This window comes from Carcharodon carcharias, chromosome 13 (assembly GCF_017639515.1).
Source record: "Carcharodon carcharias isolate sCarCar2 chromosome 13, sCarCar2.pri, whole genome shotgun sequence".
NCBI lineage: Eukaryota > Metazoa > Chordata > Chondrichthyes > Lamniformes > Lamnidae > Carcharodon > Carcharodon carcharias.
Genome location: NC_054479.1, coordinates 133,254,441 through 133,282,130, shown reverse-complemented (window position 1 = coordinate 133,282,130; position 27,690 = coordinate 133,254,441). Strand labels below are relative to the sequence as shown.

General features: G+C 45.0%; 1 protein-coding gene across 9 annotated transcripts in view; it reads right to left on the bottom strand.

The window, feature by feature from the left end:
• Positions 1-27,690, bottom strand: part of LOC121285838 — a 503,016-nt gene that overhangs the window by 50,588 nt on the left and 424,738 nt on the right. For 7 of the 9 annotated variants that reach the window (XR_005944805.1, XR_005944806.1, XM_041202716.1 and 4 more), the window contains exons 2-3: positions 21,606-21,691; positions 1,885-1,979 (exon numbers count right to left, since the gene is read on the bottom strand). Coding sequence is in view for 7 of the 9 variants with exons in the window: in XM_041202716.1 (XP_041058650.1) it covers positions 1,885-1,979; positions 21,606-21,691 (181 nt within the window). In the remaining 2 variants the exon portion in view is untranslated. Of the gene's footprint in view, positions 1-1,884; positions 1,980-3,101; positions 3,538-13,881; positions 14,012-21,605; positions 21,692-27,690 lie in introns of those variants that run through there. The other 2 variants (XM_041202715.1, XM_041202714.1) reach the window with 2 other exon arrangements.

The following is a 27,690-nucleotide window of genomic DNA, read 5'->3' as shown; positions in this document are numbered from 1 at the left end:
CAGGTTATGGCAGAGCCCTACAATTTGATAGGTAGGAAAGTAAATTGTGAAGGGTAAGGAGGCTACAAAGCGACATAAATGGGTTAAGTGAGTGGGCAAAGATCTGGGCAAAAGGAGAATAATGTGGACGATTGCGAAATTGTTCATTTTGTCAGGAAGAATAAAAAAGAAGCTTATTATCTAAGTGGTGAGAGATTGCAGAGCTCCAAGATTCAGAGGGATCTGGGTTTCCAAGCGCATGAATCACAAAGGGTTAGTGTGCAGGTACAGCAAGTAATTAGGGAAGCTAATAGAACGTTATCATTTATTGTGAGGGGAATTGATTACAAAAGTAGGGAGGGTATGCTTCAGTTGTACAGGGCACTGGTGAGACCACACCTGGAGTACTGTGTACAGTATTGGTCTCCTTATTTAAGGAAGGATGTAAATACATTAGAAGCAGTTCAGAGAAGGTTTACTAGACTAATACCAGGAACGGGTGGGTTGTTTATGAGGAAATAGCCTTTCCAGGTCAGGCTTGTATCCGCTGGAATTTGAAGAGTAAGAGATGATTAATTGAAACCATTAAGATCCTGAGGGGTCTTGACAGGGTGAATGTGGAGAGGATGTTTATTCTTGTGGGAGAATCTAGAACTAGGGATGACTGTTTAAAAATACGTGGTCGCTCATTTAAGACAGATGAGGAGAACTTTTGTCCCTTGGAGGGTTTTGAGTCTTTGGAACTCTCTTCCTCAAAAGGCGGTGGAAGCAGAGTCTTTGAATATTTTTAAGGCAGAGCTGGATAGATTCTTGATTAACAATGTGGTGAAAGGTTATCGGGGGTAGGCAGGGATGTGGGGTTGGGGTTACAATCAAATCAGCCATGATCTTATTGAATGGCAGAGCAGGCTCGAGTGGCCTATTCCTGCTCCAAATTCGTATATTCGTTTGCTGTACCTAAACTTCCAAAAGGCATTGACAAAATCCTGCATGAAAGATTAAATTCCAATCAATGGAGATCCTGGCTAAATCTTGTAAAGAAGTAGCTAGTTGCCTTGAAGGGTAGAATGCAGTAGGTACTAATTAGAGGAGTTATGCTGGGTAGTGCAGATTTGAGGCTGTGGTTTGCTGAGTGGGGCACCTCAAGCATCAACATTGTGAATTCCACTGTTCTTAATTCACATCAATAATTGGATTCAGCAGCCTAGTGCAAATTAGTCAAAATGTGTAGATGCCCAGCAGGTCGGCCCAGTTCTCTTATTCCCAGTTTTTACTGGTGTTCCATTTTAAGGTACACAAGACCAGTTTGGAGCAGTATTCGTATTTACCAGTTTTTACTAGTTTTTCCTTCTGGGTGATACTAAACTAGCAGGGTCAACTGAATCTCAGGTGACAGCTCAGGAGCTACAAGGTTAGTTGGATAAAGCATGTGAGTGGACAGAAACTTTCATATGGACAATTGCACTGAGGAAGCAAAAATGGGTCACGTGAGTACTTTGTGGATGGTCTAATCAGAGAGGATGAAGGTGAAAGAGATTTCCGCTATCCTTTGTGTGACAAAGTGTTTCCTGTCATCAGCCCTGAATGGCTTAACTTTAATTTTAGGGTTATGAGGTATGTTGATCTCGTATAATCTCACACTTTCTTTGATCCTGTGTGTGAACGCACTGTAGTGTGAACTTTTGTAGGCAGCTTCTGCCACCTCAGTGCTGGGTCAGAGGTGATTCTCATGATCTTTTGGTATGTATATTTCTAACACCAGAGCCTCACTAGTGACACATTTGAGCACCTAAAAAGTTATGTCAATGGCATCCAATGATGCACAAGTACACTGCATTAGTATCAAAAATCCTCAGGAAATCAACTGCAAGTGCAACCTGAAGTGACGATTGTGGACATACATACTTTGAAATCCTTGGACATTTGTGCATCCAGCAGAGCGATCTTGGCTTCTGAACTTTCCCTGAGCAGACTCCACAATTCTGCTGAGCCAGGGTGACCTGTGAGGAACAACCCATGGGTAAAGTAGTGAATAAAGAATCATAGAATCAAGAGAGACAGATATCTAGGGTCGGTTCTGATAATAAATGCATAATTGATTTATGGCCGTAGCAGAATCTCAGTAAACCTGTGCACTGAAACTGGGCTTGTCAGCACCATCTTGTGCTACCAGGTACCGCCCATTCTGTAAACATGAGCTCCCAGAAAGAAAAAAAATATGGTTAAAAACTAGGAAATAAGCATACTGGTCTGGACTGGTCTTCTGTACCTTAAAATGGAACACCAGTAAAAAATGAGAAGAGTACTGGTCCAAACTGTATTTTCCTTCTGGGCCGAGTTGTGATGGGGCTTCCAGCCACAGTTTGAGTAAATGCATCAACCTAGAAAACCAACAGCAGACCCAGAAGCATCAAAAGAGTGGACAACTCAGAATTCACCCTGGTTATAATCATGTGACACGTGGCTATGATAGGTACTAATTTATATAGTGGGGGGGGGGGGAATGTGGCAAAATTGGGGAGCTTTGCTCGTTTCTCCTACATGTAACACGACTCTGTTTGCAGCAGTCTTGCCTCTGTGTTGTAGATTTAAGTCCCGCTCCAGGACTTGAGCCCAAAAATCAAGCTGCCACTTAGATAGCACTGCTGGAGGTGCTGTCTTTTAGATGAGATCTTAAAACGAGGCCATGTCTGCTCTCTCTCTCAGGTGGATGTAAAAGATCCCATGGCACAACTTCAAAGAAAAGTAGGGGAGTTATCCTTGGTGTCCAGGCCAATATTTATCCCTCAATCAACATCAGATTATCTGGTCATTATCACATTGCTGTTTGTGGGAGCTTGCTGTGTGTAAATTGGCTGTCATGTTTTTTCACATTACAACAGCGATTACACTTCAAAAGTATTTCAAAAGGCTCTAAAGCACTTTGGGATGTCCTGTGGTCATGAAAGGTGTTATATAAATGCATGCCTTTTTAAAATTGGAACAGGAATAGGCAGGATCTGGAACCCGTTCTGTCATTCAATTAGATCATGGCTGATCTGCACCTGAACTTCATTTTCCCACCATTACTCCATATCTCTTCAAACCCTTACTGAACAAAAATCTGAGTCTTGAAAGCTTACTTGTCCTCCCAGGAGCCTCTGACTTTAGGGGAGAGAATTCCAGGTTTCTACTACCTCTGGCAGCAGTATCAAGGCTGGGTCAATATCTGAAACACTCTCTGCGTTAGTCTGTGAGAGGGAAGTAGTTAATTCACCCACGCCATTGCTTAGCGCTGTCCCCTTTCTTACTGTTGTAGCTTACAGATCAGTAATGTCCTGTGATCAATGTTCCATGGTCAGCTGCCCGAGTTTCCGTGGAAGGCCAGTTTCTGGTGAATCAAGCTTTTCAGACACCCGTGGCTGTTGCTCTGTGCTTTTATAAAACCAACACTTCTAGATCCTTCTAGGATTGCTGTAAACCTCCTGTGACTGATGGCCTCCCACGTTGCCACTTTGAGCTCCCAGTGACCATTGCTCCAGATTTCCCTGGTGAACAGGATTTTCAAACAGAATCCCTCCACTCCAAGTGGCCACCAGCTTTGATGCCGACTATTTTTGTTTTGTTGCCGATTAGCTTAAGTTATGTAAGCCCCAGCTATGTTATATCCAAATTACCTCATCATGCATGATTATGATTCAGGTTTGGCTGTCATCTGATACACCATACATCATTACTGCATAAACGCTGGATCCTTAAATGTGATACAAGTTACTAGTGTGTTAGTCACATAATAAATCACTGCAGCACTAAGCAATGGCGTGGGTGAATTAACTACTTCCCTCTCACAGACTAACGCAGAGAGTGTTTCAGATATTGACCCAGCCCTGATACTGTTGCCAGATCCTGCAATTTACTTGAAAAAAAGGCCACCCTTCAGTTTTGATGCACTACCTTTCAGAACAATATAAATTTCTTCGTGGACATGGATGGAAGTCTATGAAACTAATCTGCATGTTACAGTCATAAGCACAGTCCACTTGCAGGAACCAATTTGCATGCTGGCTGACCTTTGCATCTTTGGCTTTTCCCTCAGGGAATGTTCATGTTGAATGCCTTCCTATGTTTGATGGAGCTGCCAATCTTGGCTTTGAATGCTGTCTTCCCAGCAACCAGAGAGAACTTTTATATATGGTGCCTGGGTGCCTCTTATCTCTGATACCTTATCCCGTTGCCACTTGCCAATTGCCCTTATGGAACCTACCCATCTAAACAGCACTTTCCAAACCATGTCTCCTATGACAAACTTTTAAAAAGAATGACTTGCATTCACATAGCACCTTTCACAACCTCAGGGTGTCCCAAAGCGCTATACAGTCATATGCCAACATGGAAGATCATCAATGGCAAGATTTTTCAGATGCATTAATTGGCAGGAGGCGGGACTTCTCCCCCTCACTCAGAAAAAAAAATCCCACTTCAGAGAGCTGTCAACCAATCTGATTGGTTGTAGCTCTGTAGTCCAGGAACCAGTCAGGTGCGGGGCCTTGCAGGAGGGACAGGTGGAAGAAGGGGTGGTGGGGAGATATGGAGAGGGGAATAGGGGTCGTGGTGGCAAGGCCAGGCAGGGAGGGAGCACCCAGGAGGTGGGGTGGGGAGTGCCTGATGTGGAAAGGGGGCCAATGATGGAAGAGTCCCCCTCCTTGCGCAGCTGAGGCTCGAGCAGGGAAACCTGCTGGGCTTTCCCATCCCTGAGCTCCTCCTGCTGCCCTCAAAATTGCAGCCTATGGCCTTACCCACCACCCCTGGTAAAACTGCAGACAGGTCAGGGGCAGGTTGGTAGGCAGCAGCAGGGAATTATCCATTCCTGTGCCCCCTCCCACCCCACCCCACAAACCCTCTGCCTTTAGGGCAGAAGTTGACAGACTTAGACTGTGAAGCTTGAGACTTTGAGGCAGTGCAGATTGAAGTTCAGAAGCAAACACCAAAAACCTAAACAGAAACAGAAAATGCTGGAAAAACTCAGCAGGTCTGGCATTATCTGTAGAGGCAGGAACAGAGTCAACATTTCAGGTCAGGTCAATGATCATTTGATGATGTTGTAACAATGGCTTAGCTGAGCAAATATATACTTACACCTTGCCATCTACGTAGAATAATCAGTTATCCCAGATAGTAAGAAAAAGTACACAATACCTCTTTCAGAAATATTACAGCAGTTGAACCTTGAACTTATTGTTCATTGTGTTGGACTGCATTAAGCCAATTCACTGATGCAGTTTCAAGGGGTAACACCACACAGCCCATTTGTCGCAGGGAGGATCACAAAGTAGCTAATTGGTTGGGTATAGAGCTACAACAGGGATGGATATTTGAAATAAGATAAGTATCTTATCTTACAAGTGGGAACATGATTGGGCAGCACAGGATCATTCCTGCGTGATGATTTCACACTTGGCTCACTCTTTTAGGAATTAAGTGTGATCTTTACTAACTCCATCATTTTGCTTTATTCCTGAATTACCCATGAAAATTGCAAGTTCAGTTCTGATCTCAGCGAACGTTCAGAATGCTAGGGGAAGTGAGGTGGGTGAGAAGTCAAAAAGGCTGTTATACAGTTTAGAGATCCAGTTCTACCCTTGTCATTGAGCTGTAAAATGAAACTTGACTGGACAGTCACATCAGCGTACCAACAAATTGAGGTACAACAACATAAAGCAGCCATAGAGAGGGGAATAGGAGGGTATAGATGTCGGGAGACAGGTTATAACGTAGGATCACAATTTGTATTTCTATATGTACATATGAACATACGAATTAGGAGCTGGAGTAGGCTACTTGGATCCTCAAGCCTGCTCCACCATTCAATATCATGTCTGATCTGACTGTAACCTCAACGCCACATTCCTGCCTATCCCCGATAACCTTTCACCTCCTAGTTAATTGTTCGGGAGAAGAAAGTAAGTGAGAATTTATAGTAAGGGAGAATTCATTGTAAGAGAATGATACTGTTGGAATCTCCAAGCAACCAGTGCCTGCAAATACATAAATAGTGAAAAAGCACCAGGTGAACCCTATACACTCTTGAACTTTGTACACTCTCAGGGTGTGCAATCACCAGCAAGAAATCCATGGGTGTCAGACTGGAGGCTTAGGTTGTAAAACACACCTAAGATTGAGCCTGTTTACAGCAGATAAGGAAAGAACAGATAATCCTTGTTTAGGTAGGAGGGAAGGTCTCTGCCTGGGTGAAAATAGGGGCATACAATGCATGTACCTGTTACCAGAGATGTCTGTTTAATGTAAACCTATATGTTGACGAGATCAGAATCTGGAAACTGTTCTTGTATGTGACCAATAATGTATAAATATGTTGAACACTTGTAATTTAGCAGAGTGCTGTATCAAGCTGTATTGAGATGGTGCTCTCCTTGCAATTGCTCGAATAAATGATCGTGACCTGTATCCGAGACTGCTGTGGTCCATTTGTCAAAGCGACCACAACATTAATCAAGAATCTATCTAGCTCGGCCTTAAAAATATTTAAAGACTCTGCTTCCACTACCTTTGAGGAAGAGAGTTCCAAAGACCCACGATCCTCAGAGAAAAAAATTCCCCTCATCTCTGTCTTAAATGGGCGACCCCTTAGTTTTAAGAAGTGACTCCACAATTCTAGATTCTCCAACAAGAGGAAACATCTTCTCCACATCCACTCTGTCAAAACCCCTCAGGATCTTATATGTTGCAATCAAGTCACCTCTTACTCTTCTAAACTCCATAAGATACAAGCCTAGTCTGTCCAACCTTTCTTCATAAGATAACCTGCCCATTCCAGGTATTAATCTAATAAACCTTCTCCGAACTGCTTCCAATGCATTTACATCCTTCCTTAAATAATGAGGCCATTACTGTACACAGTATTCCAGATGTGGTCTCATCATTGCCCTGTATAACTGAAGCATAACCTCTCTACTTTCAATTCAATTCCCCTCACAATAAACAATAACATTTCATCAGCTTTCCTAATTACTTGCTGCACCTGAATATTAACCTTTTGCAATTCATGCACTAGGACACCCAGATCCCTCTGCATCTCAGAGCTCTGCTATCTCTCCCCATTTAGAAAATGGGTTTCTTTTCTATTCTTCCTGCCAAAATGGACCATTTCACATTTCCCCACTATATACTGCATTTGCCAGATTTTTTCCCACTCAATTAACCTATCTATATCCCTTTGTAGTCTCCTATGTCCTTTTCACAACTTACTTTCCTACCTATCTTTGCATCGTCAGTAAATTTAGCAACCGTTCCTTCGCTCTCTTGGTCCAAGTCATTTATATAAACTGTAAAAAGATGAGGCCCCAGCACTGATCCCCATGGCACACCACTCGTTACATCTTGTCAACCAGAAAATGACCCATTTATTCCTATACTCTGCTTCCTGTTAGTAGCTAATCTTCTAACCATGCCAACATGCTATCCCCGACCATGACTTCACACTGGCTGGCCAATTAACGCCCAGCCAGCATGAAATGCGTGCTGACAGCCTCAGCACTGCTGGGGGGGTGGGGGTGCGAACATTGGAAATTTGTGCATGCGTGGGGGGTGCACTCAATGAAAGCTCCCTAAAGGCACAGAGCTGCCTCAGGGAGCTGAAGGTTCTTAAAATGCAAAATAAAGATTTGAAAAATAAGGGAAACATGTCCCCAGGTGTGACTCTGTCACATGAACAGGGGCATGTTAGAGGTGAGTTTAAGATTTTTTTATTGCTTTTTTTTTAATTCACTGCTGGAAACGTCATCCCGCCCATGGATGAGGTTTTGCAAAAAACGCAAAGGCCGCTTGGCCTATTCGCCCACCCACCAACCATAAGGTTAGACGGGCAGCGAAAAATTCAAATGAATTAATTGATTAATGGGTTTAATAGGCGGGTGCACTGTCGAGTCTCGCGCGTGCCCACCGACCGAAATGTTGCGTGAGTGCATGATGACATCAGGACGCTCGCCCAACGTCATCGCGCGCTATTTCACACTCGGGCAAGTCGGGCACACGCCTGCACGCTGAGCTGAAAATCCTGCTCCACGAGCTTTTATTTTCTGCGATATCCTTTGAAGTGACACCTTACCAAATGCCTTCTGGAAATCTAAGCACATTCACCAGTTTCCCTTTATCCACAGCACATGTTACTTTTTCAAAGAACTCTATTAAATTGGTTAAACATGTTTTCCCGCTCACAAAAACCATGTTGACTCTGCCTGATTAACTTGAATTTATCTAAGTCCCCTGCTATAACGCCTTTAATAATAGATTCTAACATCTTCCCTATGGCAGATGTTAGGCTAACTGGCCTGTAGTTTTGTGCTTTCTGCCTCCCTCCCTTTTTGAAGAAATGAGTTATATTAGCTATTTTCCAATCTAATCTAGGAAATTTTGGAAAATTAAAACCAATACATCAACCATCTCACTAGCCAGTTCTTTTAAGACCCTAGGGTGAAGTCCGTCAGGACCTGGGGACTTGTCAGCCCGCGGATCCAACAATTTGCTCAGTACCACTTGCCTGGTGATTGTAATTTTCTTGAGTTCCTCCCTCCCTTCCATTTCCTGATTTACAGCTTCTTCTGGGATGTTACTTGTATTCTCTATATAGCCCCTTTAATGTAATAAAAATGTCCCAAGATGCTTCATTGGAGCATTAAATTTTTTAAAATGGCATCAAACCACATAAGGGAATATTAAAAGAGGTGAGTTTTAAGGAGTGTCTTAAAGGGGGAACGTGAGGTTGACAGGCACAGAGGTGTAGGGAGGGTATTCCAGAGCTTGGGGCCCAGGCAACTGAAGGCACAGCCTCCAATGTTGGAGCAATTAAAATCAGAGATACTCAGAGGCCAGGATTAGAGGGGAGCAAAGATAGCCTGGAGGATTATGGGGCTGGAGTAGATTACAGAGACAGGGAGGGATGAGGCCATGGAGGTTCTTGGAAATAGGGATGAGATTTTAAAAACAAGACATTGCTTGGCCAGGAACTAATGTAGGTCATTGAACACAAAGGTGATAGGAGAACAGGGCTTGGTGTGAGTTAAAACATAGGCAGCAGAATTTTGGATGATCTCAACTTTACTGAGGATGGAATGTGGGAGACCAATCAGGAGTGAATTAGAATAGTCAAGTCTTGAGGTAACAAATGCATGAATGAAGGTTTCAGCAGCACATGAGCTGAGATTGGGGCGAAGCTGGATGATGTTATGGATGTGGAAATAAGCGGCCTGAGTGATGGCATGGATATGTGATCGGATGCTCTTCTCAAGATCAAATATGACGCCAACAGACTGGTGTGATCTCAGATTGTTGCCTGGGAAAGGGTTGGAGTCAGTAGCTAGAGAACGAAGTTTGGAGCAGGGTCTGAAAACAATGGCTTCAGTCTTGCCAATATTTAATTGGAGGAAATTACTGCTCATTCAGTACTGAATATAGGATAACATCCTTGGGCTAGAATTCTCTTTCAGGTTTAATCCTTATCCTGTTTGTTCTTGTTGTAATTTATTATAGTGCTTTGTGTAGTATTCTCAATGTATAATAATCTAACTATACAAATGAGTGTATTGCTTTACCATGCTGTGAGCCTAAGGAACAAAGAAACCTTACACTTAGCAGGAGATTTATGTAAGAAATGCACCATTGCAGACTCATCTGCAAAATAAACCTTTCTGTTGAATGTTGTTATCGTCATTAGTTCTTGAAGTGCCCTTCATGATACTATGTAGTGAGACCCACTGTCACCATTTATTGCTGCCTGTTTATAGGATGTAAAGTGTAGTTCCTCCCAAATGACACAACTGTTGTGAAGTGTGTGAATATGTGTATACATGATCGTTGGCATTAAAGATTTATACTACAACAATTCCAGTTTAAAGGTTACACGTGTTACACCCACTTGGCACAGTTTGGAATGTGATGGATGGCATTCTTATCTTGTTATTTTTCTCTTTGTTCTTCTGCCACTGTATCTCCTCTCTTCTCCTCCTGCGGAGTGAGACTCCTGGGGCGGGATTTTCCGGCCTTACCTGCGGCCAGGATCATCCGGTCCCGCCGAAAGTCAATGGATATTGGGGGAGGGGGGTTCTGTCATGGCGGGGCCTGAAAACCCCAGACCTGGAATATGGTTCCAGTAAAACCAATCACCCTTTAATACCTCCCCAAAGCAGCCATGTGTAAGCCTTGATGGTGAGTATCAGTTGGTAATTGGAATACTGAAGGCACCACAGTTGCCTGGGCCTTGTACTCATCCTACTCCTGGAGGAGCGATGGGAGAGCTCTTTGACCATTCTTTCCCTTCCACAGTCATGGGATGTTTAGGTCAATTGTTGCTCCTTGGCTAAATTCAGCACAGGCTGCTGACTGAATCCAGGCTCATCATTTGTAAGGCGCAGTCAGAGCCAGTTGAACTATCGGGGGAAATCAGATGCAGTGTTTTCCTAAAATCTTTTAAACTCCCTCTGTTCATTTCACCATTGGCATGTTATGGCACAATCTTTGGTAAACGCTGAGCTGCTCAAATCCCAAAGGGAAACTTGAAACGACTGCCACAACTTGTTTTGCAATTTGTATAAATTTCGAGATGAGTGCCTTGAATTCAGTAGTAATAAGACCACAGAGGCTTATAGGTTTTGTACAATACTAAATTAAACCTTCTTATTGGAAGAAATGATTTTAAGCACACGCATAGATCTACGAATTTCTACTATGATAACTTCTAAATCCCCTAGTTAATCTAACTCCCAGTTACAGTTTCATTAAGGCACACAGTAAGACACACAGATTTTAAAAGACCCAGGCAAAGAAACCCAAAATACCCTGAACAATCTAATTCAAAGTGAGTTTTCTTAATTTCTGTTCTTTGTAGACAGCAGCTTGAGGCTTAGATGCTGAAGGCTTTTCACACTTGTTAGATCTTAGAATGCCTCCACTTACACACAGCCTTCACTCCTTTAACCATGTTTTCCCCTTTGAATGCAAATTCCCATTGTTTCACTATGTCTTTGGACTTTATCTCTCTAATAATAAAAATCTTTCACAGTGCCAATTTTACCAGTTATCTTTGGGAAAAATAAACACACTGTTTCTTATCTTCTCCTGGCTAGGTGAAATATGTCACCCCTCCTTTGAAATCAATCCAATATGATTTATTTAAAAATGCAAATGTTCCCTTTATACCTATGTTTACCTACTTAACATTTCAAACCCAGCTAACCTTCTGTTACATCAAAGCCTTCAGACAGCTGCCTGCCACACACACACACAAAACTATTACTCAACTTTACAATAAATCCCAATAACATTCTGAGAATTATTATATCTTCCTGACATGGCATCTCATCTGTGAATTCTTCTGCCTGGCAATGCATGCTCAGGAACACGGGTCTGCAACCTATGGCTCTGGAGCAATGAGGCAATTTGATATCTAATTGGCGGCTCCCAACCTTTACCAGTCAGATCACATTATGAGGAAAGAAGCCAAATAAAGAGCAAGAAAACTAAGAGCCAGGATCTTGTCAGGGTCAAAGGTTAATTATTACACTGAGCTTTATGGTTTCGAATGATTATTTTAGCAAGAAAATAATCGTCAGCAACACAAATTGTATTAATATAGCATCTTTAACATAAGGAAACATCCCCAGGTGCTTCATAAGAACATTATAAAACAAAGTATGATTTAATTAAGACACACACGCGCACACACACCCCACTACTACTTTACAATAAATTCCAGTAACATTATGAAAATTATTATATCTTCCTGAGACTGGGCAACTGAAGGTACAGCCACAAATGGTTGCAGTGATTAAAATTGGAGATGCACGAGAGGCCAGAATTAGAGAGGCGCAGATATCTAAGAGGTTTGTGGGGCTAGGGGAGATTACAGAGGCACGGACAGGTGATGGACAGATTTGAAAACAAGGATGAGAATTTTAAAATCAAGACATTGCTTGACCGGGTGCCAGTGTAGGTTAACGGACACGGGGGTGATAGGGAAACAGGACTTGGTACGAGTTCAGACACAAGCAGCAGACTTTCGGGTGACAAGTTTACAGGGGGTAGACTGTGAGAGACCAGCCAGAAATGCTTTGGAATAGGTGACTCCGGAGGTAAGGAAGGCATGAATAAGGGTTTCAGCAGCAGGTGAACTAAGAATGGCAAAGTCGGGCGATGTGACGGAGGTGGAAATAGGCGGTCTATTGTCGGCACGGATATGAGGTCAGAAGTTCATCTTGGGATCAAATGTGACACCAAGGTTGTGAGCAGACTGGCTTAATCTGGTTTAACCGTTGCCAGGTAGAGGGACGGAGTTGGTAGCTAGGAAACGGAGCTCGAAGCAGGGACAGAAAACAATGGCTTCCATCTAATTGTGCTGTAAATAAATCCGTTTAAGTGGTAGAGCCATACCACGGTTGTAGAAAGTGGGCAGAATTTTCCGGCTGACGTGCGGGTGGTGTAGCCCGCACATCAGCGCGTAAAATGTCGCACGCTGACATCGCATGAGCGTGCCGACGTCCGCGTGTGGCATCGCGATATTTCGGTGGGCGGGCACGCTCAGTTCGCCCGCCATTAATTGAAGGGCTCGTTGTTAAGGCCCTCAGCTTGCCAATTGTGCAGGATTTTGAGGGGCCGGTGCAAACTTCAGGTCAGCGTACGAGCCCAACGGTGTGAAACCATCATCAAATGTCAGAAAATCTCACATGGTTCACTAATGCCCTTTAGGGAAGAAAATCTGCCACCCTTACCCAGTCTGGCCTACGTGTGACTCCAGACTCAAAGCAATGTGGTTGACTCTTAACTGCCCTCTTAAGTGGCCTAGCAAGCCACTCGGTTCAAAGGCAATTGGGAATGAGCAACAAATGCTGGCCTAGTCATTGACGCCCACATCCATAAAAGAATAGAAAAAAATTCTTGGGGAAGTTTGATGTAAAAACCTACATAGTTATAAATCATGTTGTTAAGTTTGTTTGTGCTTGTTTTGTTTAAGTCTTTTATTTACAATAAAGTTCATTTTTGAAACCCTGTGGCATAGTTAAAACAAGTCATCTGGATTTCTCTTTAAATAATGGTCCCTAACCCAAATTATAATTATAAATTCAGTTTATGCACTTTATTTATTATAAATGCAACTTTTGCATTCCACCAGGGACACTTGGCAATATGCCAAGTCTTAGGTTTAGAAATGTCGAATTTTCATCTTGCAGCTCTCAACAGTTTTTATTTTAGGCAATTTTTTAAAAAAAGCTCCTTCTGCTCTGGAATTTTCTCCCTAAAGTCCTCCACCTCATTTTCTCTTTCAGCCCTCCTTAAATCCCTCTCTTTGATCAAGCGTCTGACCCCCTCTTCTAATATCTCCTGGGTTGGCATCCACTTCTGTGTGGTTACACCTCAATGAAGCATCTTGGGACATCTTTCTCTGTTAAGGGCTCTATATAGACGCAAGTTGTCATTGTTGTAGTCAATACACTGCAGCAAAAATATTTCTTGTAATTGAAGTCGAAGACTGTGTTATTCATACCTTACTAAAATAAATGTGCTTTAAACAGAGTAAAGGTTTAAAGACTGCCTTGGAAATTTGATTTCCACATGGGATGCATCATGCTGTAAAGGCTTCCACTTATTCGATGTGGGAACTGTGGTTTGCCCAATGAGCGACCAACCCTCCTCTCAGTTTTCTATGTTTTACTTGGCAACTGGGTAAAGGCCTAATGGAGACATCCAGTCCTCTGTCCCTCCCTGTCTTAATCTTAGCAAGCAAGTCAAGTCTCAGTCACTTTGTTATGTGAATGTATTTGAAAATACAGACCCTGATGATTCATCCATTCTTCACCATCGTACTGCCGGAAGTATAAAATGTAACCAAGGCTGTAAAATACCGTCAAAACTTACTTTTCAGGAAGCTTTTTAAGGTCGATGTCGAGGTTTCAACTCAGTGTCATTACAGGGCCATCAAGCACCTTCGTTCCACGTGTTTTACTGACAGCAGTTTGCTCTGTGACCAACTTTTGTCAATTTTACAATCAAATGATTTGACTTTTGGTGATGACATGATTGTTGCATAGTTTTCTGGAGCAATGCACATCTTATGTGATCCAAAGCGATCTCAGCATTTCAACATTCAATGCAGTTAGTATGTGTAATACATGTCACACTGTCATGGTTTAGTTCACATGTGCTGATGACCTGCTCCCTTATCCCATTCACCTGTCCCTCAATCTCCCCTGTACCTGTCCTATTGTGACATCACTTTAAGGGGATATGCAAATGAGCAAGTAGCCAGGATGTGGAGCAGCATGTGACCAGCAGCTAGTAAAACGCGTGTGGTGTGGTGTAGAACTGCAGCTGTGAGTAATGGTTGCTGAATCCACAAAGTAGATCTGCCTGCCGAGCCATCCTGTGCTGTAACTTCAAACAAGCCGAATCTATATATAGTTTACCAGTGCTGGTGTGAAACTGGTGAGCTTGTGGAAAGCAAACATCGAAATGCAACATCTCCCCTGTCCCTCTCCCCCTCTACCCTGTTCGGGTACGTGGCTGTGGGTAGCTTGGGCTGGGGACAGTAATGGCAGGGCCAGGGGTGGCCATGGAAGGGCCGAGGGTGGCCATGGAATGATCGGGTCAAGGCGGCCATGAAAGCACCAGGGGCGGCAATAGAAAGGCTGGGGTTGGCCATGGAAAGCTTCGTTGGTCGGTCTTTGGGGTGGGCAACACGTACTGGCAGGAACTGGGTTGAAACCCTTATTTAACTCATGAGTTAAGAGTTGTTTCCTCTGCCTCTGGGCGTTTCCACTGACATCAACAAACAGCCCTCTCTTCACACAAGCTCAGTGCGAAAGGGAAAGAACAGGGAGTCTGGCACTTAGGCCACCTCTGATGGTCAAGCTGCTCGGCCAATAGTTGCTTCCAGATCTGGCAGTCCAGTCTCCAAAGCAACCGGTGAGTGGAATCAGGCAGGAGAAGGACAAAAAAAACCTGTGCTAGATTCCATACATCGTGGTTCATGCTGAAACGTTGATGGGCTGTACCATGCTAGGGTTAAAATGAAACCTTTTCTTAAAAACTGAGGAATGTTGCCAAGTCAATTTTCTCCAAGTCAAATAAAGACTCACACTGGACTCCAGTCCAAGTCACTGATTTGAATCAACAACTCTGGCTGCACTGAATATAACCTTAGTGAAAGTGTTTTCCCGATGAATCTGTCTGTGTGCAGTGAAGGCAGGGGGAGGTGGGGTGGGTGGCAGGGATGGGGATGTGGGGGGGTAGTGGGGGGGGGGTTGCGGGGGGAGCTGAGCAGTAGGTCGAGAAATGTCTCTATTTCCTGCACCTTCAATTTAAAACATAGGATTCCTGTTACTGTCCCTGGTCCCCCCTCCACTGATACAAGGCTGCGATTTTGTTGGTGGGTGCTGTGCATCATGATTTTCTCTTATTAAAGTAAAAAACTGCGGATGCTGGAAATCCAAAACAAAACCAGAAACAGAAATACCTGGAAAAACTCAGCAGGTCTGGCAGCATCGGCGGAGGAGAGCACAGTTGACGTTTCGAGTCCTCATGACCCTTCAACAGAACTAAGTAAAAATAGGAGAGGGGTGAAATATAAGCTGGTTTAAGGGGAGGTGGAGGGGAGTTGTTGGGACAAGCAGCCAGTAATAGGTGGAGATAACCAAAAGAAGTCACAGACAAAAGGACAAAGAGGTGTTGAAGGTGGTGATATTATCTAAAGGAATATACTAATTAAGAGTGGAAGGCAGGACAGACAAGCTACAGATACTCTAGTGGGGGTGGGGTGAAGGAATACTGAAAGGGCTAAAAGGTAGAGATAAACAATGGGTGGAAATACATTTAAAAATAATGGAAATAGGTGGGAAAAGAAAAATCTATATAAATTATTGGAAAAAACAAAAAGGAGGAGGAAGAAACGGGAATGGGGTGGGGATGGAGGAGTGAGTTCAAGATCTAAAATTGTTGAACTCAATATTCAGTCCGGAAGGCTGTAAAGTGCCTACTCGGAAGATGAGGTGCTGTTCCTCCAGTTTGCGTTGAGCTTCACTGGAACAATGCAGCAGGCCAAGGACAGACATTTGGGCATGAGAGCAGGGTGGAGTGTTGAAATGGCAAGCAACAGGGAGGTCTAGGTAATGCTTGCGGACGGACCAAAGGTGTTCTGTAAAGCGGTCACCCAGTCTGCGTTTGGTCTCTCCAAAGTAGAGGAAACTGCATTGGGAGCAACGAATGCAGTAGACTAGGTTGAGGCAAGTGCAAGCGAAATGCTGCTTCACTTGAAATGAGTGTTTGTGCCCTTGGACAGTGAGGAGAGGGGAAGTGAAGGGTCAGGTGTTACATCTTCTGCGGTTGCAAGGGAAGGTGCCGTGGGAGGGGGTTGAGGAGTAGGGGGTGATGGAGGAGTGGACCAGGGTGTCACGGAGGGAACGATCCCTACGGAATGCCGCTGGGGGGGGTGGGGGTGAAGGGAAGATGTGTTTGGTGGTGGCATCATGCTGGAGTTGGCGGAAATGGCGGAGGATGATCCTTTGAATGCAGAGGCTGGTGGGGTGATAAGTGAGGACAAGGGGGACCCTATCATGTTTCTGGGAGGGAGGAGAAGGCGTGAGGGCAGATGCGCAGGAGATGGGCCGGACACGGTTGAGTGCCCTGTCAACCACCATGGGTGGAAAACCTCGGTTAAGGAAGAAGGAGGACATGTCAGAGGAACTGTTTTTGAAAGTGGCCATCATCCCATCTTCCAATCTCACTTTCTGGTACCCGGTCCGTAGCCTCGCATGTTACAGCTCTTCAGATTCAGATCCAGGTACCTCTTAAGTGTCTTGAGCGTTTCAGCCTCAACCACCAATTCAGATAGTAAATTCCAGACACCCACCACCCTCTGGGTGAAAAAGTTTTTCCTCATGTCCCTCCAATCCTTCTACAAATCACCTTAAATCTAAGCTCCCTGGTAACTGACCCTTCAGATAGAGGAAACAGGTCTTTCATGTCTATCCTATTTAGGCCCCTCATAATTTTATACACCTCAATTAGGTCACCCCTCAGCCTCTTCTGTTCTAAGAAAAACAGCCCTAACCTATCCAATCTTTCTTCATAGCTGCAATTTTCAAGACCTGGTAACATTCTTGTAAATCTCCTCCACCCTCTCTCCCGAGCAATTATGTCCTTCCTGTAATGTGGTGACTAGAACTGTACACAAAATTCCAGCTGTGGCCTAACCAGCATTTTATACCGTTCCATCATTACATCCCTGCTTTTACATTCAATACCTTGTCTAAAAAAGGAAAGCATTTCATAAGCTTTCTTGACCACCTTTATCCACCTGTCCTGCCACCTTCAGGGTCCTGTGGACATGCACTCCAAGATCTCCCACTTCCTCAGCCCCTCTCAATATCCTCCCATTTACTGAGTATCCCCTTGCCCTCCCCAAATGCATTACCTCACAGTTTTCCGGGTTGAATTCCATTTGCCACTTTTCCGCCCACTCAGCCAAATCATTGATATCATTCTGGAGACAACAGCTATCCTCTTCACTATCAACCACACAGCCAATTTTTTTTTTGTCATTCCAATCATGCCCAATATCCCAATCATGCCTTCCACATTTAACTCCAAATCATTAATATATGCGAAAAACAGCAAGGGCCCCAACACTGAGCCTGGTGGAACCGATATCCATTTGCAGAAACATCCGTCAACCATTGCCGTTTGGTCAAAAGTGAACTTCACTGATTGTAGATTCTTTCTCTCATACTACATTTCTTTAATGACATATTTAGGTAGACATTAGACTGATTATTAGAAATGGGCAGTTTGCAGTTTCTACCCCTAGTTACTGATTAGTCAGCATCGTTTCCCCCAGGAGTTTTAACTAGCCCACCAAAATCAGGTCCAGCAATGGTCTCGATTTTAAAATTTTCAACTTCTTGTTCAAATCCCCCATGACCTTGTCCCTCCCATCCCATGACTTCGCTGCTCCCACCCCTAATCTTTGCAACCTCCTGCAGCCTACAATCCTCCAAGGTCTCTGTGCTTTTCCAATTCTGACCTCGTGTGCATCCCAAATGCCTTTGTTCCACCATCAGCAGCCGTGCCTTCAGTTGCCTGGGGCCCTCAGCTCTGGAATCCCTTCCCTAAACTTCTCTGTCTCTCTCTCTCCTACTTTAAGATGCTCCTTAAAACACGGCTCTTTTGGACCTTTATTCTATTATCTTGCATGGTGTTGATCAATATTAAATGTTCCTGTGAAGCGCCTTGGGGCATTTTGCCACACAAGAAGCACTATATAAGTTAATTTTTAAATATGTTCCTGGAGTTGGTGGGTTCCTTTCAAAAACCCAATGTTCAAAATCATGAGAGATAAGCTTAACTCTACGTCTAAAATAACAGTGCTCCCTTTTTTTAAATAGGATGCGATTATGGGCAATACTGCCTCCATTCATCTGTAGATGCATACATGATACAGGGAAGCAGACACCAGTCACCCGTCATTCTGCTCGGAATACAATTTGATCGAGTCAGCGGTACACAGGCTGAGGGCAAACAATATGGTTTTTAACACTAGCTACTAAGATCACTCCCTTCGTTTCTCACAACACACAGCACCAACATTACAGTTCACACAATACACACGGTGGAGTTTTACCAATGACATGCCATACCCGACGACAGAACAGGAAGTGTGCACCACTTCCGCTCTCTTGCTTTTTCCCATTTCCCATGTGATTACTGACATGCCTCATGGTTGGCATGCATTAGTGGTTACAGGGGATTTACGGACATTCCTTTATTGTGAGAGAAACAATGTTGTGTTTTTTCTTTTGTTCACTCTTTATTGAATGTTCATGTTAGTGTCCAGTGTTGTACTCGTCACTGTGAATGGCTGAACATGCAGGATCGGCTGGCCCTCCCTCCTATGCATCGTAAAGGACATTGTCCAAGATCACTCTCAGTGGAGGTAACTGAAATGTTGTAGGTGAACTCAAAGCCCTGTAAGGACCCTGCTGATCAATACCACGAGATGGACACATATTTGGACAGTACCGACACTGCCCTTTATGCCTCTCATTTTCTTACCTTGATTGACTGTCCCCATTGCCTCCCCAACACACCCAGGACACCAGGCCCTTCCCACTTCGTTCATTCGTGCCTCCCGACCCCACCCTCTGTCCTCCCCTTGATCCGTCTTACATGCCCCCTGCTGCACTGCACACACACATTCCCCCACCACAGCCCTAACCTTGGCAACCCCCAGCCTCTGTACAAGCTGCCAATCTCCTGCTCCCTTCCCGGGTACCGCAGAGCTCAGCAAGGAAAACAGCTGACACAGCTGCACAAAGCCGGCTTGTGCACACCGACCACGAACTGGGTGTGACGGGATTTTTGTGCGGCGCTGACGTTATCTGGAAGGTAGGAGTTTATTTCAAGAAGTTCGATGCGAATGAGTATTCACGGCAATGCAAAGGTACCACAAATGGGAACCCACCAACGGCTGGCGTGAAGCTCAACACGCCACAAACATGCCACTGAATTAATCTCTGCGTCCAAACCCACTGCCGGGAAATCTAAATTTCGCATCCCACCTATTTCAGTCATCTCACGCCACGGCCTGAATTTTTTGGATGGTGGGGGTTGGCTTCCCACGCTCCAAAGAGTTAACGGGAAACTCTGCTGACTCTGATTGCCCGCAGCCAATTTACGCTCCAATGAGCTGTTGAATAGCTGCAGGTGGGACATCCGCCCCCCCCCCTCACCCGGGTGGCAGTCCCGCCTTAAAGAGTTGCCGGCCAATCTGATTGGCTGGCAGCGCTCCAGCCCCTGCAGTGACAGCGCTGCAGTGGACAGAAGAGGAACTCCACCAACCTGCCTGAGCCTGAGTGCTGGAGCCGGAGGACAAGGTAAACGTAAGGGGTCAACAGGTGGGAAGGGGAGAGAAGGCCCGGGGGGGGTGGGGGTGTCGTCAGGGGGATAATCGAGATCTCGAGGGAGAGGCCGAGCAGGAAGTGGGAGAGGCTGGGGAGGGTGGGGGCGGCGCAGAGGGAGGGTAGGAGAGGCTGTGGGGGGCAGGGGGCAGGGGGCAGAGGGTGGGTGGGAGAGGCCAGGGGGTGGGGGAGAGGGAGGTCCAGTGGTCACCAGGCCTTAAGGAGAGGGTCCCCCCAGTCATAAAGTGGCTTCTGATGGAGACGCCCCCAAATGAAAAACCTGCTGGCGGGGTTGCTTAAAATTCAGGCCCATGTTTCTCGCTCTTGTGGGTTCCTTAAAATCCTGCCCAGAGCTTTAACACTCCCACCAGCTCACACAACACACAGCATTAAGGTTACAGTTCACACAATGCACACGCTAACACTACCTACAGTTCACACAATGCACACGCTAACATTACAGTTCACAAAATGCACACGCTAACACTACAGTTCACAAAATGCACACGCTAACACTACAGTTCACAAAATGCACACGCTAACACTGTTGTTCACACAATGCACACACTAACACTACCGTTCACACAATGCACATGCTAATGCTCCCTACAGTTCACACAATGCACATGCTAACACTACAGTTCACACAATGCATACACTAACACTACCGTTCACACAATGCACATGCTAATGCTCCCTACAGTTCACACAATGCACATGCTAACACTACAGTTCACACAATGCACACGCTAACACTACCGTTCACACAATGCACATGCTAATACTCCCTACAGTTCACACAATGCACATGCTAACATTACAGTTCACACAATGCACACGCTAACACTACAGTTCACACGATGCACATGCTAATGCTCCCTACAGTTCACACAATGCACATGCTAACACTACAGTTCACACAATGCACACGCTAACACTACAGTTCACACAATGCACATGCTAATGCTCCCTATAGTTCACACAATGCACATGCTAATGCTCCCTATGGTTCACATAATGCACATGCTAATGCTCCCTATAGTTCACCTAATGCACATGCTAACACTACCTACAGTTCACACAATGCACACGCTAACACTACCTACAGTTTACACAATGCACACGCTAACACTACCTACAGTTTACACAATGCACACGATAACACTACCTACAGTTTACACAATGCACATGCTAATACTACCTACACTTCACACAATGCACATGCTAACATTACAGTTCACACAATGCACACGCTAACACTACCTACAATTCACACAATGCACATGCTAAGGCTACAGTTCATTCAATGCATATGCTAACACACCCTACAGTTCACGCAATGCACATGCTAATGCTCCCTACAGTTCTCACAATGCACACGCTAACCCTCCCTATGGTTCAGACTCCCACCATCCTAGCTAAGCTGATCCAGTACAGCTATGTCAATGCCACCTTTAAGGATGAATTTCAAGGAAAACAGGAAAATAAGGCAGCCAAGTGCGACCCGGACAATCTCCTTCCAATCAGTAGAGATGGTAGGAATCAGCAATCCTTGTTCCATTGGACTTAGTGCTGCACCACATGATGCATTAACCCAGTGAACCACCATGGCACCTTTATCAACAATCCTTTAAATGCTTTGGTTCTTCCTATCACAGTTTAGGCAATAGATGGTCAGCAGTTCCTTACCTCCACACTTCTGTATGACCAGACTGGCACATTGGGCAGCTCGGTTGCTTGCTTCCTCCTTGGAGAGGATCCCTGTCCCCAAACCTCTGGTGAAAATCACATTTCAATTCATAAATTGCCATTTCTGAATGATGGATGAAGTTAGTCGTTTTAAAACTACAACTGCTGCCATAAGAGTATAAGACATAGGAGCAGAAATTAGGCCATTCGGCCCATCGAGTCTGCTCTGCCATTCAACCATGGCTGATAAGTTTCTCAACCCATTCTTCCACCTTCTCCCCATAACCTTTGATCCCCTTACCAATCAAGAACCTATCTATCTCCGTCTTAAATACACTCAATGACCTGGCCTCCACAGCCTTCTGTGGCAATGAATTCCATAGATTCACCACTCTCTGGCTAAAGAAGTTTCTCCTCATCTCCATTCTAAAAGGTCTTCCCTTTACTTTGAGGCTGTGCCCTCGGGTCCTAGTCTCTCCTATTAATGGAAACATCTTCCCCACGTCCACTCTATCCAGTCCTTTCAGTATTCTGTAAGTTTCAATCAGATCCCCCCTCATCCTTCTAAACTCCCTTGAGTATAGACCCAGAGTCCGCAAACGTTCCTCATATGTTAAGCCTTTGATTCCTGGGATTGTTCTCGTGAACCTCCTCTGGACCCTCTCCAGGGCCAGAACATCCTTCCTGAGATACGGGGCCCAAAATTACTCTCAATATTCTAAATGTGGTCTGACCAGAGCCTTATAAAGCCTCAGCAGCACATCCCTGCTTTTATACTCTAGTCCTCTTGAAATAAATGCCAACATTGCATTTGCCTTCCTAACTACCAACTCAACCTGCAAGTTAACCTTAAGAGAATCCTGGACTAGGACTCCCAAGTCTCTTTGCATTCTAGATTTCTGAATTCTCTCCCCATTTAGAAAATAGTCTATGCCTCTATTCTTCCTACCAATGTGCATGACCTCACATTTCCCCACGTTATATTCCATCTGCCACTTCTTTGCCCATTCTCCTAACCTGTCCAAATCCTTCTGCAGCCTCCCCGCCTCCTCAATACTACCTGTCCCTCCACCTATCTTTGTATCATCTGCAAACTTAGCCAGGATGCCCTCAGTTCCTTCGTCTAGATCATTAATGTATAAAGTGAAAAGTTGTGGTCCCAACACACCCCTGCGGAACTCCACTAGTCACCAGCCGCCATCCTGAGAAGGACCCCCTTATCCCCACTCTCTGCCTCCTGCCAGATAGCCAGTCTTCTATCCATGCTAGTACCTTGCCTCTAACAACATGGGCTCTTATCTTACTGAGCAGCCTCCTGTGCGGCACCTTGTCAAAGGCCTTCTGGAAGTCCAAGTAGATAACATCCATTGGCTCTCCTTTGTCTAACCTATTCGTTACCTCCTCAAAGAATTCTAACAGATTTGTCAGGCATGACCTCCCCTTGATGAAACCATGCTGACTTTGCCCTATTTTACCATGCACTTCCAAGTATTCTGAAATCTCATCCTTAATAATGGACTCTAAAATCTTAGCAACGACCAAGGTCAGGCTAATCGGCTTGTAATTTCCTGTCTTCTGTCTCACTCCCTTCTTAAACAGGGGGGGTTACATTCACGATTTTCCAGTCCTCTGGGATCCTCCCTGACTCGAGTGATTCCTGAAAGATCACCACAAACGACTCCACTATCTCTTCAGCTATCTCCTTCAGAACTCTGGGGTGTAATCCATCTGGCCCAGATGATTTATCCACCGTCAGACCTTTCAGTTTTCCTAGCACCTTCTCCTTGGTAATGGCCACCATACTCACCTCTGCCCCCTGACTCTCTTGAACTTTTGGGATGTTACTCGTGTCGTCCACCATGAAGACTGACGCAAAGTACCTATTCAGTGCCTCCGCCATTTCTTTGTTCCCCACTACTACTTCTCCAGCATCATTTTCCAGCGGCCCAATGTCCAGTTTTGCCTCTCTCTTACCGTTTATATATCTAAAAAAAACTCTTGCAATCTTCTTTTATATTACTGGCTAGTTTACCTTCATATTTAATCTCCTTGCTCCTTATTTCTTTTTTAGTTGTCCTCTGTTGGTCTTTGTAGGCTTCCCAATCCCCTGGGTTCCCACTGCTCTTCACCGCATTGTATGCTTTCTCTTCAGCTTTTATGCTGTCCCTAACTTCCCTTGTCAGCCATGGTTGCCTCGTCCTCCCTTTAGTATGCTTCTTCTTCCTAGGGATGAATTTTTGCTGTGTCTCCCAAATTACTCCCAGAAACTCCTGCCATTGCTGTTCCACTGTCTTTCCTGCTAGGTTCATCTCCCAGTCAATTCTGGCCAGCTCCTCCCTCATGCCTCTGTAGTTGCCTTTATTCAAATGTATTACCATTACATCTGATTCCAGCTTTTTCCTCTCAAATCGCAGGGTGAATTCGATCATATTATGGTCACTTCCTCCTAAGGGTTCCTTCACCTTAAGCTCCCTTATCAAATCTGCCTCATTACACATCACTAAATCTAGAATTGCCTGTTCCCTAGTGGGCTCCACCACAAGCTGCTCCAAAAAGCCATCTCGTAGACATTCCACAAATTCCTTTTCTTGGGATCCACTACCAACCTAATTTTCCCAGTCTACCTGCATATTGAAATCCCCCATGATCACTGTAACCTTGTCTTTCTTACATGCCTTTTCTATCTCCTGGTGTATCTTGTGCCCCACATCCTGACTACTGTTCGGAGGCCTGTACATAACTCCAATTATGGTTTTTTAACCTTTGCGGTTCCTCAACTCTACCCAACTCAACTCAACTCTACAGATTCTACATCATCTGACCCTACGTCATTTCTTGCTATTGATTTAATTTCATTTCTTACTAACAAAGCAACCCCACCCCCTCTGCCAACCTGCCTATCTTTTCGATAGGATGTATATCCTTGGATATTTAGCTCCCAGTCCTGATCCCCTTGCAGCCAAGTCTCTGTGATGCCCACCACATCATACCTGCCAATTTCAATCTGCGCCACAAGCTCATTTACCTTATTTTGTATACTGCGTGCATTCAGATACAACACCTTCAGTCCTGTATTTCCCGTCCCCTTTCTCATTATCGTCCCTTTATCTGATGTGCTTGAAGTTAGATTCCTAGCCCTTTCCAAACACTCTGTCCCATGTTGTGTTCTGGAGAACTTAATAGCCTCTCCTGGGCTCTCCTTTCTTTTCAGTTTTTTCATAATTTTCCATGAAGTTGAATCCACCGCCCCACTACCCCCGTCCCCCCCACTCCACACACACACGCTAACCTACTGCTTTGTTTCCCATTAGTCATACTTCTTGGAGTTTACCCTTCCCTTCCCCCCCCTCACTTTCTAGTTTAAAGTCGTGTTGATCACCCTATCTACCCTTTTCACTAGAACATTGGTCCCAGATCGGTTCAGGTGGAGACCATCCCAACGGTACAGATCCCTCCTGTTCCAATACTGATGCCAGTGCCCCACGAAATGGAACCCCTCTTTCCCGCACCACTCCTTTAGCCACGTGTTTACTTCCCTTATTCTCGCGTCCCTTTGCCAATTTGCACAAGGCTCGGGTAGTAATCCGGAGATTATAACCCTTGAGGACCTGTTCTTTAATTTAGTTCCTAGTTCCTGATAATCCCCAAACAGGTCCTCTTTCCTAGTCTTACCTATGTTATTTGTCCCAACGTGGACCACAACAACTGGATCATCCCCCTCCCTCTCCAATATCCTTTCAAGCCAGTCAGAGATGTCCCTCACCCTGGCACTGGGCAGGCAACACACCATATGGGACTCTCGATCCTGCTTACAAAGGAAGCTATCAATTCCCCTAATTATAGAATCCCCTACAACTACCACTTGTCTTTTTGCTCCCCCCTCTTGAATGGCCTCCTGTGCCACAGTGCCGTGGTCAGCTAGCTCATCCTCCCCACAGCCCTGTTCCTCATCCACACAGGGAGCAAGTACCTCGTACCTGTTGGACAAGGTCAAGAGCTGAGGCTCCTCTGTTGCTGAACACAGGATCCCTCTACCTGCCTTACTTGCAGTCACACCCTGCTGACACTGACCACTGACCGAACTTGAGGCACTTAATCTACCGGGTGTGACCGCCTCCCGAAACAAAGCGTCCAGGTAACTCTCCCCCACCCGGATGTGCCGCAGCGTCCGGAGCTCGGACTCCAGCTCATCAATTCTGAGCCAGAGTTCCTCCAGCAACCAACACTTGCTGCAGATGTGGCCACTGCGGTTCGCAAAGGGATCTGCCAGCTCCCATATCATACAGCTACAGCACATCACCTGCCCAGCCACCTCGACTTAGATAATTTATTAATTAGCTTTGTAGTTTTTTTTCAAATTTGGTGCAGATTTCCTACCAACCAATCAGGTCACAGCTTTCCTGTGATGTCACTTATTCAGTTTTGGCTTCAGTTACTCTGTGTCCCGAGGTCACCGCTCCAGTGCTCCTCCCTCCGAGTCTGCTCCCTGGAGACAAGGCCGCGAATCCCTGAGGTAAGCTAGATTTATAATCACCGCTCCAGTGCTCCTGCCTCCGAGTCTGCTCCCAGGATTTACTCACCAATCAGCTGCTTTTTCTTTAAAATCCACTTTCAGAAGAGTGTCCCTCACAGGTCTGGTGCACTCCTGAAGGCATTGCCTCTTCCTCTATCTTTTTTTTTTAGGTTTGAGGAGGAGGGAGGGATGGAAACACTACAGCAATGTAATGTTTGGGGCTATTCCGTTCTTTGACACTGGGTCCTCCTCAATTCCCTCCTGAGTTGCAGTGACTTCTCCCAGAATGCTTCAGTCACTTCTCACCAGCGCCCTCTGTTGCCAAGGAGTGTCATAACTGAATGAAGGTGATATCCTTGCCCGTAACACAGACAGTAGTGCCACTCACAGCACAGTTTTGTAAGTTCAAAAAGGCAAGTGTTTAAATTAATCACTGCACTGGTTTCAGAGACTGTGAAAGTTAATAGCTTTTAACGAGCTTTAATGGCAGAGTTGCCTCCACACAAGCAGTGCAAAGTTCAAGATGAAGAAAGCCCTTTGGACAATTTGATCTGAACACTCATGCAGCCATCCTTTTGCTACATCTAGTTGCTTCTTATGCAAGCCCAGTGTCCTGCTGTCCTGTTCTTAAACGCCATCCTAGCAACCAGTGCCATCTGCTGATCACTCACCGCCTGAAGAAATACTTGCTCGTATTTTTCCTAAAATTGCCTTCCCAACTCCAAGCATACTCCTTTTCACTCTGCCATCTTATCACATGTGTTCTAGATTTATTTTAAATCAACAGAGAGCTGGTATAGGCTTGATGGACCAAATGGCCTCCTTCTGTGTCATAATGACTCTATAGCTAAATATCTTATATGGCTCTCAGTTATGGTTTCCTGGCACACCTTTTTTGAGGCATAAGAGTCTTAAATGATCTGTAGTCATTGCTTGAACCCCATCCCTCCAAAGATTTCTTGCTCTTCTCTGCACCATCTCCATGCCTCCTCAAGTCAGCGCTGTGACCCAGAAGGATACTCAATACTCAGTACAGTGGAGGGATACAGTGACATACTGGTCATGGCAGGGCAGATACTGAGAGGTCTTTCCACCTGGCTGGGGAGCCTAAAACAAGGGGGCATAGTCTCAGGATAAGCGGCCAAGCATTTAGGATTGAGAGAGGAGAAATTTCTTCACCCAGAGGGTTGTGATTCTTTGGAATTCTCTACCCCAGAGGGTTGTGATTGCTCCAACACCGGGTATATTTAAGGCTCAGATAGACAGACTGTTGGTCTCTCAGGGAATCGAGAGTTATGGGGGATGGGGCAGGAGAGGGAGTTGAAGTCCGAGATCAGTCATGATCATACTGAATGGCGGTGGAGGCTCAACAGACTGTATGGTTTACACCTGTTCCTATTTCTTATCTTCTTATGTCACTGGCGGAACCCAAACTGAGCATCAGTGAGCAGGATTATTGCTAAGCAAGTGCCGCTCGATAGCACTGTTGATGACCCCTTCCATCACTTTTTACTGATTGAGAGTAGACTGATTGGGCAGTAATTGGCTGGGTTGGATTTGTCCTGATTTTTG